Below are 15850 nucleotides of genomic sequence, written 5' to 3' on the forward strand. Positions count from 1 at the left end.
AGTATGTGTGTATATATATGTAAATATGTATATATATAAATATGTATATAAATAAATAAATATATATATGCCATAGTGTTGCTTTCTAAAAGTTTGCTTGCCAGCACAGCCCTCATGACCAAGGGATCAGGGTGGAAAGAAGGACTGAGATGGAGTGGGGAGTGAGCCGCAGAGCATCAGGGTAGGGAAGCTAGTACTGTGTTCTTGGGAATAAAGGGGGAATTAGGAGGAGAATTGAGACTGGTGAGACATGCGACTTGGTTAAGATGCTTGGAAGAAAAGGTACAGGTATGAGCCCTAGCCGGTTTTGCTCAGTGGATAGAGTGGCAGCCCATGGACTGAAGGGTCCCAGGCCTTTGGGGCGCGTGTGGGAGGCAACCAATCTGTGTGAGAGATGTTTCTCTCTCTCTGTCTCCCTCCTCCCCTCCCTTCCACTCTCTGAAAACCAATGGAAAAAATATCGGGTGAGGATTAACAATAAAAAAAGGTTCAGGTATGAGAAAATGGTGGCTGGCTGAAGTGATGGTTAAGGTAGAGGGAGAGGGCTTCCTGTTCCAGCCCAAGACCCTCTTGAAATATATGAAATCTTCAAGAATGCATGAATGAGACCCTGATATACCTGTAAGGAACTCGTTTGGGTCCAGCCCTCACAAGTAGCAAATACAGACACTTTTTTTTTTTAAACAGCATTACTGAGGCATAAAAGATATACAGGAATTAGCAAATACTAAAACCATACGATTTGATACGTCTTGTCATATGCATACAACCATGAAATCACCACAATCAAAATAGTGAACACATGCAGCAACCCCCAAAAGTTTTCTCCTTCCCTTGGTAACACCCCCTCTCCTCCCACAGCCCCCTCCCAGCGGTCTGCTTTCTGTCGCTAAGAGTAGTTTTCATTTTCTAGAGATTTTATTAAGTGGAATTATACAGAATGCACTCTTTTTTTGGTCAGGTTTCTTTCACTTATTTTGAGACTTACCTGTATTACCATGTGTGTCAATATTCCATTTCTTTTTGTGCTAAGTATTCCATTGGATATATATGCCACAATTTGCTTATCTGATGGGCATTTGGGTTCAGTTTTTTACTATTACAAATAAAACTGCTGTGAACACTCATGTATAAGTATTTACATGGACATATTTTTTTTTCTTTCATGGTAGGTGTATGTTTAACAGTTTCAGAAACTGCTACATCGTTTGCAGAGTGGCTAAACCATTTTGCATCCCTACCAGCAGTGTATGAGAATGACATTGTTGACATACCGCTTTTAACAGGTTTCTAGTAAAACAGAATGAGAAAGTTAATCAAAAGTTAATTCTCATGTACCAAGGGAGGGGGTTTTGTTGACCTTTTACCCAGGGGTGATGATGTGAATATAGATCTTCTGGGTGGTTTAATCAAGAAAACCAAACAGGCCCTGACCGGTTTGGCTCAGTGGATAGAGTGTCGGCCTGCGGACTGAAGGGTCCCAGGTTCGATTCCAGTCAAGGGCATGTACCTTGGTTGCGGGCACATCCCCAGTAGGGGGTGTGCAGGAGGCAGCTGTTCGATGTTTCTCTCTCATTGATGTTTCTAACTCTCTATCCCTCTCCCTTCCTCTCTGTAAAAAATCAATAAAATATATATTAAAAAAAAAAAAGAAAGAAAGAAAACCAAACAGTTTGTTGGGTTTGCCAAAACAACCCTAGACCCAGCTGTACGTAGTCCATACCAGCTCACACTGGAGCGGTCCCTCTAAGTTAGGTAAGGAACTCAGAGGTTTCCAGAGAGATCAGGAGTGATAAGACAGGCATGGGAAACGAGATAAGATTCTCAAGAATGAAACTGATAGGCCATCCACTAATAGTCTACCTGGTTTCTCTTTCCTATTCCATTTTCTGTTGGGGAAAACCAGGCCAAATGAACATATGTCTGATTTAGGCATAGAGACGTGGTTCTTAATTTTTTTCAGATAATGATGAAAACTATGGAACTTTCCCTTAGAAAGTTGAACATGAAGATCCATATGTGAACTTTTGCTTATCATGTATAATATTGTATTGGAAATAAATTTGATACGCTATATACACAATCTTTGCAAATAATTTCAGCCCTAGCTGGTTTGGCTCAGTGGGATAGAGCGTCGGCCTGCGGTCTGAAGGGTCCCAGGTTCGATTCTGGTCAGGGGTGCATGCCTGAGTTGCAGGCTTGATCTCCAGTAGGGGATGTGCAGGAGGCAGCCAATCAGTGGTTCTCTCTCATCATTGATGTTTCTATCTCTCTTTCCCTCTCCTTTCCTCTCTGAAATCAATAAAGATACATATTTTAAAAAAAGAATTAATTTCAATGTAAATATCAATTTCCAGTTCCAAGTTAAAAAGGAACATAAATCCAAATTGTGAAGCCACATTTAAAAATTAACTTTTCTTTTGATCAGATCAGTATTAACAAGTAGGCTGCTGCTGTGGTTTTTTTTTTTTTAACATGACATTTAAAAAAAATATTTTTATTTCAGAGAGGAAGGGAGAAGGAAAGAGATAGAAACATCAATGATGAGAGAGAATCATTGATTGGCTGCCTCCTGCATAACCCCTACTGGGGATTGAGCCTACAATCTGGGCATGTGCCCTTGACCAGAATTGAACCTGGGACCCTTCAGTCTGCAGGCCAACGCTCTATCCACTAAGCCAAACCAGCTAGAGCAACAATATGACATTTTTAACACATTAACGTGCATGTCCAATTGACTTCGACTTTAAAAAAAACAGAACCAGTGTTGAAAAATCAGGTTCAGAAAAGGAAATATTGGCCACTATAATCAGAGTTCCCAAAGAAACACCAGACTTCCCCAAGACCTTTAAAGTTGAATTCAGATCAGGTAATCTCCTTTATCTTCAACCAATGAGGTCATTGGCAACAGTATGAAAAATCTTCAATTCTAAGTAACTGAAAATCAAGTCACAGCAGTTTAAACAACCCTTGGTTTGTCTTTCTCACAATGTTGTAGATTGAACTGTGTCCTGGAAAAATATATGTTCAAAACCTAACTTCTGGTACCTGCAAATGTGACTTTATTTGGAAATAGGATCTTTGTAGATGTAATCAACTTAAGACGAGGTCATACTGGATTAACATGGGCCCTAATCCAACCACTGGTGACCTTATAAGAAAAGGTAAATTCAGACACAGAGGAGAGGTGCCATGTGAGCATGGAGGCAGAGACTAAAGTGAAGCATCCACAAGGCACAGAACACCAAGGATGGTCGACAGCCATTAGAAGTTAGGGCCAGGTAGGGGCCAGATCCTTCAAAGGGAGCATGGCCCTGCCAGCACCTTTATCTTGGACTTCTAACCTCCAGACCTGTGAGAATACATTTCTGTTGCATGAAGCCACTCTGTTTGTGGTACCAGAAGTGGGGTGCTGCTGTAACAAACACCCAATAATGCAGATGTGTATTGAAATTGGGTAATGGCTAGAGGAGTTTTAAGGCTCATGATAGAAAAATAACTAGGATGCCTTGAAGAGATTGTTAGTAGGAATATGGACATGAATGGTGATTCTTGAGGGGGCTCAGAAAGAAGTGAAAAGGACAGTGAGAACTGCCCTCTCATCTCAGAGAATACATCTGTTGTCATGAACAGAATGTTACTAAAAACCATGAGCATTAGAGATACTTCTGGTGAGGACTCAGACAGAAACAAGGGCTTGGTTCTTACAGACCCTGGTTCAGAAGCGAGGACATTTCTTCCTATTTATGATCACTGAGTTGGGTAGCCGATCCCAGACTCAGAGTGACCTAAGCGCTCTTGAAGTGCTCGGGAGAATCTGTGTGATAGAAGACTGTGTGTCCTATGGCAAAAGGCATGTACATGCACCAAAGAAAGAAAACATGTTGGAGGCTAGAGGGACAGTTGGGACTGGAGTGTCTGCGTCCCATGACCTGGGGCCCAGGAAGTTGGCAGGAACATAGGAATGGGAGGCCTGCCTTCCCAGGCTCCACTATTCCTCACTCCCTGTTCCCTCTCATCACCAGGCTTCCGGATGCTAAGCTACTTGGGGGCAATGAATATTTGTTGAATTACCCCCTCAGATTCCTCAAAACTCAACTCTGCTAGTTTTTATTTTGGTAGTTTTAGTTAACACATAATTGCCTTCAGCAATTAACACCTAAGAGAGAGTTTGATTCCTCTCCTATCATGTCCTGATTTCCCTTCCAGATACTGTCGCTTCTGAAGACTTGGTGATCAAAGCTGTTGTGGGTAAGAGGGATGTGAACTTGGGGCGAGAGTCTTGTGTCCAAAGGTTGTGGGATTATCATTAAGTGAGGCCAATCAGAAGACTGAAGACTTCAAATGGATAGTTGCCTTTTTTTTTTCAATAGATGATGATCACATGATTTCATGTTTTTAATAACATTTAATAGTTTTTTTTCTGATTGTGAACTGCACGTGTTAATAATACAGAAAATGAGGAAGTATAAATTACCCACAATCTCACTTCCCATAGGCACATTGTTAACATTTTGGAGTATTTTCTGTTTGTTTGTTTTTATCCCAACCCTAATTTTTTTGGTAAAAATCTTGTTTGGGAAATCATTTTTAGTGACCGATTTTTAACATTTATACTTCAACTGTTTAGCACTAGAATGTAATGCAAGATGTATTGTAATAAAATTTGAGTTTTAAGTTTTGCTTTGAAATTATTCCCTCAGGAGTAAGGAGCACAAGAATATGATTGGAGATGTGCTGGAGGATGGGGGGAGTTGTGGGAAGAGGTCAGGGAATTGGTGTTCTTTGCTTTTATTCCCTGGGCCAGAAAGTGTCTGGAAACTGGCAGCTAGTCCCTGGGGCAGCAGTTCACTAGGTACACTTGGGGCTTCACTGTGGTTCAAAGACCATAGGAGTGAGAACAAGTAGCCTCTTTTTAAAAATATATATATTTTTTGATTTCAGAGAGGAAGGGAGAGGGAGATAGAAACATCAAATATGAGAGAGAATAATTCATCAGCTGCCTCCTGCATGCCCCACACTGGGGATTGAGCCCGCAACCCGGGCATATGCCCCAACCGGGAACCGTGACCTCCTGGTTCATAGGTTGCTGCTCAACCACTGAGCCACACCAGCCGGGCCACAAGTAGCCTCTTGAAACACACACACACATCTGTGCCCACCTTTGACAGCAAGAGTCAGAGCAATTGCCATGGCCTTCCCCTCCTCTCAGTAGGTCCATGCTTGTAAAGAAAAAAAGCCCATGACCTTTTAGATCTGTGACCAGCCAATAAGCCAGCTGCCAGTGACAAAGTTTGAGTAGCAATGTCAGGTTCTGGCCCATCAAAAGCAGGAGGTGGATGGGCATAAGTGGGGTCTGCCTACAGAGCTCACCTTTCCTCTTGATTTTGCAGAAATGCTCTCCTGGTCAGGTCTTCTGCATGGAGGTCAATCTACCTGGCAACCCCCTGTGGTCTGAGGATTCACTTTATGGGCAAGAGAAGCAAAGGAGTTCATAGGGCTGATGGAGAGACCAAGGTCAGATTCGCTTAATTTCTAATCCTCTCAGCTGGACAGTGTTAATTGAAGCCTCTGGAAATGAGGGAGAAGAGGTAGGAAACTGATATTAAGCACCTTGTCTAAATTGCACATTATCTTTATCTTGTTTATTTTTTAAAATGTTTTTATTTCAGAGAGGAAGGGAGAGGGAGAGATAGAAACGTCAATGATGAGAATCAGATTGGTTGCCTCCTACACGCCCCCTACTGGGGATCCGAGCCCACATCCTGGGCGTGTGCCCTGACCGGGTATCAAACCGTGACCTCCTGGTTCATGGATCAATGCTTAACCAGCCAGGCTGCACATTATCTTTTAAAATCTGTGAATCTGGACCTAGCCGTTTGGCTCAGTGGATAGAGCGTCGGCCTATGGACTAAAGGGTCCCGGGTTCAATTGCAACCAAGGGCACATGCTTGGGTTGCAAGCTTGGCCCTCAGTAGGGGGCGTGCAGGAGACAGCCAATAGATGATTCTCTCTCATCATTGATGTTTCTTTCTCTCCCTCTTCCTTCCTCTCTGAAATCAATAAAAATAAAATCAAATCTATGAATCTGTTGTGCAAGATCCATTTAAGGTAAACATTGTTCCCCCCTGGACTGCCTCTATCCCAAAAGAAACAAGGCCTGAACAAAAGGGAAAGACATGAATTACTTTCCATCCAGCTGGTGAAGGAAAAAACAATTACCTTTAACATCTAGCTTATACTGGTGCCCTCCCCTCCCCTTTATATACACGTAGAATGTTGAACCTCTAACTGTAAGAGATCTCCTACTTCAGCTCCTTTAAACTGAGGGTCCAGACTGTCAGGTGACTTGCTTACAGCTGCAGAATGAATGGAAAAGAACTAGCAAGAACAAAGGTCTCTGCTTCAAGGCTATTCCTTTTCTCACCTGTAAATCTCCTTCATGCAAATAGTTCACATTTGCAGTCTCATCATTGATGTTTCTTTCTCTCCCTCTTCCTTCCTCTCTGAAATCAATAAAAATAAAATCAAATCTATGAATCTGTTGTGCAAGATCCATTTAAGGTAAACATTGTTCCCCCCTGGACTGCCTCTATCCCAAAAGAAACAAGGCCTGAACAAAAGGGAAAGACATGAATTACTTTCCATCCAGCTGGTGAAGGAAAAAACAATTACCTTTAACATCTAGCTTATACTGGTGCCCTCCCCTCCCCTTTATATACACGTAGAATGTTGAACCTCTAACTGTAAGAGATCTCCTACTTCAGCTCCTTTAAACTGAGGGTCCAGACTGTCAGGTGACTTGCTTACAGCTGCAGAATGAATGGAAAAGAACTAGCAAGAACAAAGGTCTCTGCTTCAAGGCTATTCCTTTTCTCACCTGTAAATCTCCTTCATGCAAATAGTTCACATTTGCAGATTTATAGTTTGTAGAAGACATTGTGTATATATTAGTGTGAGATGGGTATGTCTACCATTGTCATTTACCAACAAGGAAGTCACAATCCGAGTTAACAAGTTAGCTAATCTCCTAGGACTTGGAAGAGATGCTATGGAGAGTATGTGGTTTACTTAATACTTCTCCACGACCCTGGGCTTCCACTCCCTTTCATACCCTTTCTCTCTAATTTTAGAGTTTTAAATATTTATTGCAAGAAAATTTGGAAGACACAGAAAAGTGTAAGAGAAAATGAAATAATCTATGTCATCATTCAGAACCAATATAGCACTTTAAGATTTATTTCCAGTATTTAATGCATAAATATATTTTTACATGGAATCATACTGTACATAATTGTCTTTTATTTTTACATAAGATAATAATGCTTTGTCATTTATGTCAACATCACTTTTAAGACTGTATACATCCCTGCTGGTTTCTGAAGCATAATTTATAGGTAGAATGTGAAAGTCAAAAGGCAATGCTTAAGGCTTCTGGTTTGATTGCCAGAGGCAGTATCTACTCACATCCCACTTGCAACATTAGCGTCCCAGTTTCCCTGAATTGTTAGTTGTGTGAGGGACATCTCAACTCTTGCTTCAATACAGCGTTTTTAATTCCAGCAAGGCTGAACACTTAGTGTGCATTGAATTTATTCTTTTGTTTTGCCTATTTAAGAAACCTTTTTTCTGTTGTGACTTTCTAATGGGGAGACAGTGTAGAGAAACAGAAGGGTTCTGGATTCCTACTGCCTGGTTCAGTCTAACCTCATCACTGTGTAGCGACATGACACAGAGTAAGCCGTGATCCTAAGCCTTCATTCCTCGTCTGCAAAATATGGGCGTCTGACAAATAACGAGTACATATACACAAAGCCTGAACAAGTACCTACTGCGTTTCTTACTGATCTGTGTAAGAACTCTCTGTGTAAAGAATATCCTCCTTCTGTAATAGATGGTGTATCATTCCTAGTTAGTTTGTCCTACCCCTTCAGTTTGGATCTTTGTGGAAGAAAACAGGAGTTGACTAGCTCTTGTTACATGTTACCATCTTTTCCAAATGATTCTCTCCCTTTCTTTTTTCATTCTAAGCTTGTGCAGTTAGCCCTCCTGCCATTCCTGCTGGTTAATACACGCTCATCTGGAGTACTACCTCTCTATTTATCCTCTGCATGCCCATAGGTTTCTATTTTTGGTGAGTGATAACTGTTAGGTATTTTGAATAACGTTTTTCTGTTGCTGGCTAGCTTATACCCCGTTCCACATTGTAGAGAAGTACCAGTCTAGGGGTACTTTTCCGGCCCGGTCCCTCAGAAGATGGGAATCTCTGGATGGATCATGACTGTTGCCACTTCCCTTTAGCTTTGTCTTGAACCGAATTCATGAAAGACTGAATGCTGCTGATATAAAACAAAACTGTGTGTGAGGTGCTTGGAGAATAAGTCACAGACCCAGCAACTGACAAATGTTCTTCAGCACCAGAGCCCAAGGCAGTGCACGAGGAACTATGGGGTGCAGCCCCCAGTGATATGGTAGCCACAGCAGCTTCTGATCCTGAGCACTGGAAGGTGGAAGTTGATAGCAGCTTTGTCAGTCTTACTGGTAGGAACCAAAGATGTCCTTCTGTCTGGGAGAGGGACATTTAGACAGACTCTCAACCTCCAGGCTGGGGTCTTTCTGGCCCCACCCCCACCCCCACAAAAGGTCTAGCCTACAGGTAGGGCAAGGAAACTACTTATTAACCCTTTTTCTGGGTCACACCAGACGAAGACAAAACTCACCACCCTGTGGTCCAAGGACTCCAGAGTTTTTCTATTAACAAACTTCTCCTGGCTCCTACTTTACTGTAGGCACTGCTTAAGGGACTGGCTGCATCCACACGTCTTACAGACCTGACTCTACTTCCCCAGGAACTCACCCGGCATGCTCCACACCAAGGGGACTTTTAATTTCTCAGACTTCCTTCCGGGCCTGTGTCTATGTTCCCCCTCATCCTTCAGATCATTTTCCCTTGACCGAGGTTGGGTTACGGACTCCTTAATGGCACGTGGCACTGATCATACTAGTGTCATTGCTGGTTTGCCCTGCTCATTAAACTGTACAAAATGTCTTCATTTTCCATTATACCTAGTTCCTGGCACAAAGCAAGCACTCAAAAAGAACTGCTGGATAAATTAATCTGAATTATTGTCTCACTCTGGTTGGCCCTGGGCTCATTAAATCACTAATGAAACTGTTCCCCTATCGGTCTTGCTGTCCTGTCACTGTTCTTAATTGATTAGTAAACTTTTGCATTCCTGAGACAAAATGTCCCTCATATTGTCCACACCGTCCCCCAAGCCTGGCACACCAGCGATCCGACGCAGTGACAGAGCATGGACTGCTTACCCTCTTCATGACATTCTCCTGGAAACTGAGGTTTCAATGCAAAAGTCCCATTTTTCCTATTTCCTGAGTATTCCTAATGATGATAGAAAAGGAGGAAGCAACAATTCTTCCATCTACTGTTCTGACTAGTCACAGGAAAAGCTTTCAAGGGACAATGTGCATGCGCACGGGGGAGTGCTGCATAAAGTCAGACTCACTCGAGACCTAGGAGTTCACAACCTTCATGGAGTCTTGCTCAAAGTAAACCCTTTTGATGAACAAACATAAACATTTGACAGAAGTATTTACAATATTCATTGTATTCACCACTTACTTCACAGTGTGGACTCTCTGATGGCGCAGGAGGACTGATCTGTGCCGGAAAGCCTTCCCACATTCATTACATATGTAAGCCTCATCCCCAGAGTGGATTCTCTGATGCTGAACTAGGGCTGAGCTCCTTTTGAATGTCTTGCCACATTCAATACACTGATAAGGTTCCTCTCCACTATGAATTCTCTGATGTCTAATGAGGTTCGAGCTCAAACTGAAGGCTCTTCCACACTCATTGCATTCATAGGGCTTCTCTCCACTATGTATTCTCTGATGGGTTATCAGCTCCGAGCTCTGCCTGAACGCTTTCCCACATTCATTACATTCATAAGGTCTCTCTCCTGTGTGGATTCGCTGGTGTCTTACAAGCTTTGAGCTTTGGCTAAAGGTTTTCCCACACTCATTACACTCATAGGGTTTCTCACCAGTATGAATTCTTTGATGGATGATGAGATATGAACTTTGACTGAATGCTTTGCCACATTCATTACACTTACAAGCTTTCTCACCTGTATGAATTTTCCGATGTCTAATGAGGGCCGAGCTCTGATTGAAGGCTTTTCCACACTCACTACATTCATATGCTTTCTCACCACTGTGGATTCTCTGATGAATAATCAGATACGACCTCAAGCTAAAGGCCTTCCCACACTGGCTGCATTTGTAGGGCTTTTCTCCGGTATGGATTCTCTGATGTTGTGTTAGAGAGGAATGCTGTTTAAAGCTGTGCCCACATACATCACATCTATGAGGTCTCTCTTCCGTAGGAACTTTCTGAAATGTTCTAGAGCTTGTACTTAGAATCAGGCTTCTCTGGGGCTCATGGTGGAATCTCTTTCCTAGAGATCTGTGTGTGATGGCTTGACTACAACTGCCTGCTGGGGAAGGGGAGCTTCCTAATTTCTCCCCTGAAGCACTTCCTTGCAGCCTCTTGAAGTGGCTTTTGTGTTCACTAATTCTTCCGAATGAGAGTTCCTGGAGAAGTCCTGCTTTTCCTCCTGAAATATCCTTCTTTGCCGCTGATCCATTGTTCTCACAATCTGAAATGATAATAGCAAAAACCAGATTTTTAGTTTCTCCAATCACTCTCAATACTCACTTTCTATGTGACAGAAAACAGATGCTCCAACCACAAAAGATGTCACTATTCATATATATCTGTAACACTGACTCTGTGGACAACACCTCCCTTCCAGAAACAGCTATATTAGCCTGATTTCTGTGGCTGTTCCTTCTCAGAGTCAAGACCAACCACTCAAACATGAGTTCCTTCTAATTTTGTGCTGGGCTCTCACGTATCATGCCCAGTCTACAAAATGTCCATCCCCTAGACTTCAATTACTAATGTACTTACGTTATACGCTAATCAGATCCCCAGTTCTATCCTGTTTCCTCTGATAAGCTCTAGACTTGCATATCCAATGCTGACTGGACATATTACTTGTGAATATTTCACAAGCACCTAAATACATCATCCGTGTGTTTTTTCCTTTATGTTTTCCATGTATATGAAATAGGCCCACTATTAACCAAGCAGTTTTAAGACTGAAACCTGAAACCTCAACTCCTAGCCACATGCTCCACTTTAACAATGACCAGCTACTGCAATACAATAAATACCGATAAGCAGGAGTCGCTTTGATATTCCCCACCTCTCACCACAATACACCTTGATTTATTCACCGTGGCCACTTGATTATAACAGTTTCTAACAGGGCTCTATCTACTCTTACCTTAAAATGCATTCTCCATCCTGCAACTAAATTTTAAAACACACACCCAATCATGTCATTCCCTTGTCCAAATCCCTTCACATGTACCCACTGCACTGTACAAACTAAGTAGAATGACATACAGGTTTCCACAATCTGGGTCCCATTTTCCTGTCTAGTTTCTCTTACCACCTCTCCTCTATAAATTCTCTGTTCAAGTTAAATTGAATTTTCTGCAATTCCCACAATGGGCTATAGTCTCTCACCTTTAGGACTTTGCGGCCTTTGCTTGTGTGATACTATCTAATAAAGAGGGAATATGCTAATTGACCCTCACACTGTCACAAAGATGGCAGCACCCACAGCCAATGAGGGAATATGCTAATTGACCACCCTGCCCTCAAAAGATGGCGGCGCCCACAGCCAATAAGGAGGGACTATGCGAATTGACTGCCTGCCTTCAAAGATGGCGGTGCCCACAGCCAATAAGGAGGGAACATGCTAAATGACTGCCTGCCCTCAAAGATGGCGGTGCCCACAGCCAATAAGGAGGGAATATGCTAATTGACTGCCTGCCCTAAAAGATGGCGGCGCCCAGTCCCATCAGCCCCGCCGGGGTGGCAGCCACGTGCCTGCCTCCGGAGTCCCCCAGTCCCCTCAGCCCCCCAGGGCTGCCCGAGGTTCAGGTAACCAGGGCCGGCTGAGGCTTGCGCTGCTGGCAGTGGCAGCAGCAGAGGTGTGATGGAGCGTCACCTTCCCCTGGTCACTGGGTCGCCTCCTACCCGAGGGCTCCCGGACTGTAAGAGGGGGCAGGCCGGGCTGAGGAACCGCCCTCCAGTGCATGAATTTTCATGCACCAGGCCTCTCGTATTATAATTAACTAGAGGGCCGGTGCATGGGTAGGGTCCCTAGGCCTGGCTGGCCATCAGGGCCAATCGGGGCCTTCCGGCTGCTGGCCAGGGTCTTTCTTCCTTTGTTCCACACCGCCCCCTGGTGTTAAGCGCACATCATAGCGAGCGATTGAACTCCCAGTCTACTGGTCAAACTCCCACGGGGACAATTTTCATATTAGGCTTTTATATATATAGATATTTGTTCTTCATCCCCAGTTCTGGGCACAGTGTTTAAATTTCCTAAGTGGTAGATGTGAGAGGAGTGCCTTCTGTTATTCATAAGCCCCTACCAACCATACCTGGGTTTATGCTAATGAGTTGACTCTTGGAGGAACCAACCAAGTGATTAGAACATTGGAACTTTCAGCCCCATTCCCTGACCTTCAGGAAGAAGGGTTGGGTTGAGTTAGCTAATCATCAACAGCCAATGATTTAATCAATTGTGCCCAGGTAATGAAACCTCCATAAAAACCTTAAAGGGGTTCAGAGAGCTTCCAGGATGGTGAATGCATCCAAGTGCCAGGAGAATGGCACCCCAATCTTCACAGCTACAGAAGCTCTGCACACAGGACCTTTCTGGACTTTACCCTATGTACTGCTAGTTCATTTGTATCCTTTATAATAAATCAGTAGTAGTAAGTAAGGTGTTTCCCTGAGTCCTGTGAGCCATTCGAGCAAATTATGAAACCTGAGGAGGGGTCGTGGAACTGCCAATTCACAAAAGTCAGATGTGTGGGTAACCTGGACTCGTTACATGCAATCGGCATCTGTAGTGGGGGTCAGTCTTGTTGGACTGAAACCTTAACCTGTGGGATCTGCACTCATTTTGGGGAGCTAGTGTCAGAACTGCTTACTGTGAGGGAAAACCTCATACATCCAGTGTCAGAAATATTGAGACAGTCTTTTCCTTTAGCCTATTTTCCCACCTATTTACCTGGCTTCTTCCCACTTCTAGTTCAAGTCTTAGATGTGTCTTTAAGAATTATTCCTTGAACCGCTAAGATTGGCTATAGTGCCCAGTGCCTACTCTTATTCTATAATTTACTACACTATACTGCAATTGCCGTTTTGCTTGTCCACCACCTACATAAACCTGAAAGTTCCTTGAAGATAGAGACCCAGTGCCTATCACCATATCAGACATGTATTAGTATCCAGGTAAGATATATAATGAAGGAATAAGTAAAGAAACAACAGGGAAACTGACAAAAGGAAGCCTGACTGTGATTTGTTAAAGTTGCTGAATAAAAAGTGGCTAAATTCTAGGTCAGAGCACCTCTGGCCTAGAATAATAAAGATGAGGCTTACATGTGGCATGTTTGTAAAATGCAATTCATTGTGTATCTTCAAGGCCAGAGGCCTAACTGATAACAGTTCCCAGATGAGTTTCTGTTTCTTACCACTTTGGGAGGAAAGGCAAGGTTCCCAAGGTTTCAGCTGTGCCTTTAAAGGTTGGAGTATGATGTTTGACTCTTGGGATGCTCCAAGACGTGTCCAATCCTTCCAGGGTAATGCTTGTCCTTGTGGACTAGCTGGAATCTGAAACCAGTAAAATATGGTTAGCGTGGTGAGAAAATCCTTAGGGAAACGCTTACTAAAAATCTCAGAGGTTAACAAAGGCATCCCTGGGCATGAGGGACAAGGGAAAAACAACTACTTATGGTAGAGAAGGGCATGGCCCTAGTAGTCACGTCAGGGTCATGGTTCAGTAGAGACAAATTTTCATCCTACTGTTATGATGACACCACATGCTCCAGTGTGTAAATTCCTTTTCCCACAACATAGTGCATCTCTCAGTCCCCACCTGCTGTCCAGGATCATCAAATTCCCTCTCCAAATCCTCCAACAGAGTCACAGCTTCCTCGCCACTTTTTGGACCATATTGCTGAACCCAGGCCTGCAGCTCCTCGGGCAGGATGCTCAGGAACTGCTCCAGCACCAGCAGCTCCAGAATCTGCTCCTTCGTGTGCAACTCCGGCATGAGCCACTGGTAGCACAGCTCCTGGAGTCGGCCCAGGGCCTCCCGGGGCCCAGGTGTCTCCTGGTAGCAAAACTTTCTGAACTGCTGGCGAAACAATTCTTGGCAAGATCGGGTACTCCCATTCTGCTTTAATTTCTGCCCCCAGGGAAGGCTTTCTTCTACTTTCACTAGTATTAGTTCTCGTTCCTGAGGATCTGGAGGTAGCAGGGTTGAAACGGCTCTGGATTCCACAGCCATTCCGGCCTGAAACAGCTGATAAAAAAACTCACAACTGGGTTCTCTACTTCAGAAGTTCTTTGAGTAACCTCTTCTTTCCTGAAGGGTGAAAAAGCTGTTAACTTACAGCAGTGAAAAAAAAACCTCGAAGAACCGATAATAATAAACATCAGTCAGCCCAGTAACATTCTGAAAGGGAGCTAGTTTGAGATTGTAAATAAATAATAATCAAGTGACAAACTAAAAATCACTCATGTCTTTCTCTGTCTCCTATTTTGTAGGATTTCTACCACCAATTCTATAAGAAATTATTTTAGAAGCAAAACAATGCAATATTAACATGAGTCACATACTGAGAAATTTCCTTTTTAATTCTTTCAATTCTGATGCATCGAGGAGAAAAATCTGTCTTTAACACGTATGTAAAACTTGCAGAACTCTTTTTAAAAATATATTTTTATTGATTTCAGAGAGGAAGGGAGAGGGAGAGAAACATCAATGATGAGAGAATCATTGATCGACTGCCTCCTGCAGGCCCCCCACTGGGGATCAAGCCTGCAACCCGGGCATGTGCCCTTGACTGGAATCAATCCTGGGACCCTTCAGTCCACAGGCCGACGCTCCATCCACTGAGCCAAACCAGCCAGGGCAGAACTCCCTCTTTAATAAAGTTATACGTCTCACACTACCAAGGGTAACAGTATCTAGCTCGGATTTAAAAATGCTGATTTAAAAATATATATTTTTAGTAATTTATCTATGGCAAATAGTGTCGATTCATTTAAGGTAGTAAAACACTTTTTAAAAATGCATATTAAACGTTATTTGATTTAAATAAAAAATATTGTTGACTATTTGCCATTTGATCAATGTTGGTATTCACTGAATTTCTTCAAGGATCACTGAGGAACGAATTACGGGCTCTGTCCGGAGCCCCGTAATAGGATGCAAAGGTGTTTGCTCCTGAATAAATGCCTCTCCCTAGGAATAACCAGGAAGAACTTGTTAAATGCTTACCACGTGTTCCAAACCCTGTATATAGAGACACAAGTGAAAAGCCAGTCTCAGCTCTCAAGAAGCTTAGGATAAACCGGAGTAAACATTTTTAAAAAGTGAAATATGGCAACGAGCACGTATTATATTTTCTGATAAAGGTCAGGCAGGCTCTGCCGTTGGGATGGGGGACTGTCCACAGGAGGGTAGGTATGCCCTTGAGCGAGCAGGACAGTAACACTTAACCCTAACACGCCCATCAGCTGGCGAGGTGAGAATATTGAGGCTGCGAATCTGTGGCTTATTCAGCTCCGCCGCACCGGCCTTTCTACTTTATATTCGGTTCGGCCGCAGCATTTGCAAGATCGGGGCGGTGGGGAGCAGTGCCCTCCCCGCGGGACGCAGGGACCCGAGCG

The 15850-nt window shown here is 43.3% G+C and overlaps 1 protein-coding gene and 1 long non-coding RNA gene across 2 annotated transcripts; one reads left to right on the plus strand and one right to left on the minus strand.

The window, feature by feature from the left end:
- The first annotated feature begins 2740 nt into the window (after window positions 1-2740).
- Window positions 2741-9183, plus strand: LOC106725938. The gene is made up of 3 exons (XR_001361947.1): window positions 2741-4251; window positions 5394-5517; window positions 8790-9183. It is a non-coding gene; the product is annotated as an uncharacterized LOC106725938 (long non-coding RNA).
- On the minus strand, window positions 7222-15832 carry ZNF397 (zinc finger protein 397). The gene is made up of 4 exons (XM_005865273.2): window positions 15459-15832; window positions 14049-14540; window positions 13645-13783; window positions 7222-10679 (listed from the first exon to the last, which is right to left on the minus strand). The coding sequence occupies exons 2-4, from the start codon at window positions 14460-14462 to the stop codon at window positions 9637-9639; spliced, it is 1596 nt and encodes a 531-aa protein (XP_005865335.1). The 5' UTR covers window positions 14463-14540; window positions 15459-15832; the 3' UTR covers window positions 7222-9636.
- Window positions 15833-15850: the final 18 nt, after the last annotated feature.

This window comes from Myotis brandtii, unplaced genomic scaffold (assembly GCF_000412655.1).
Source record: "Myotis brandtii unplaced genomic scaffold, ASM41265v1 scaffold200, whole genome shotgun sequence".
NCBI lineage: Eukaryota > Metazoa > Chordata > Mammalia > Chiroptera > Vespertilionidae > Myotis > Myotis brandtii.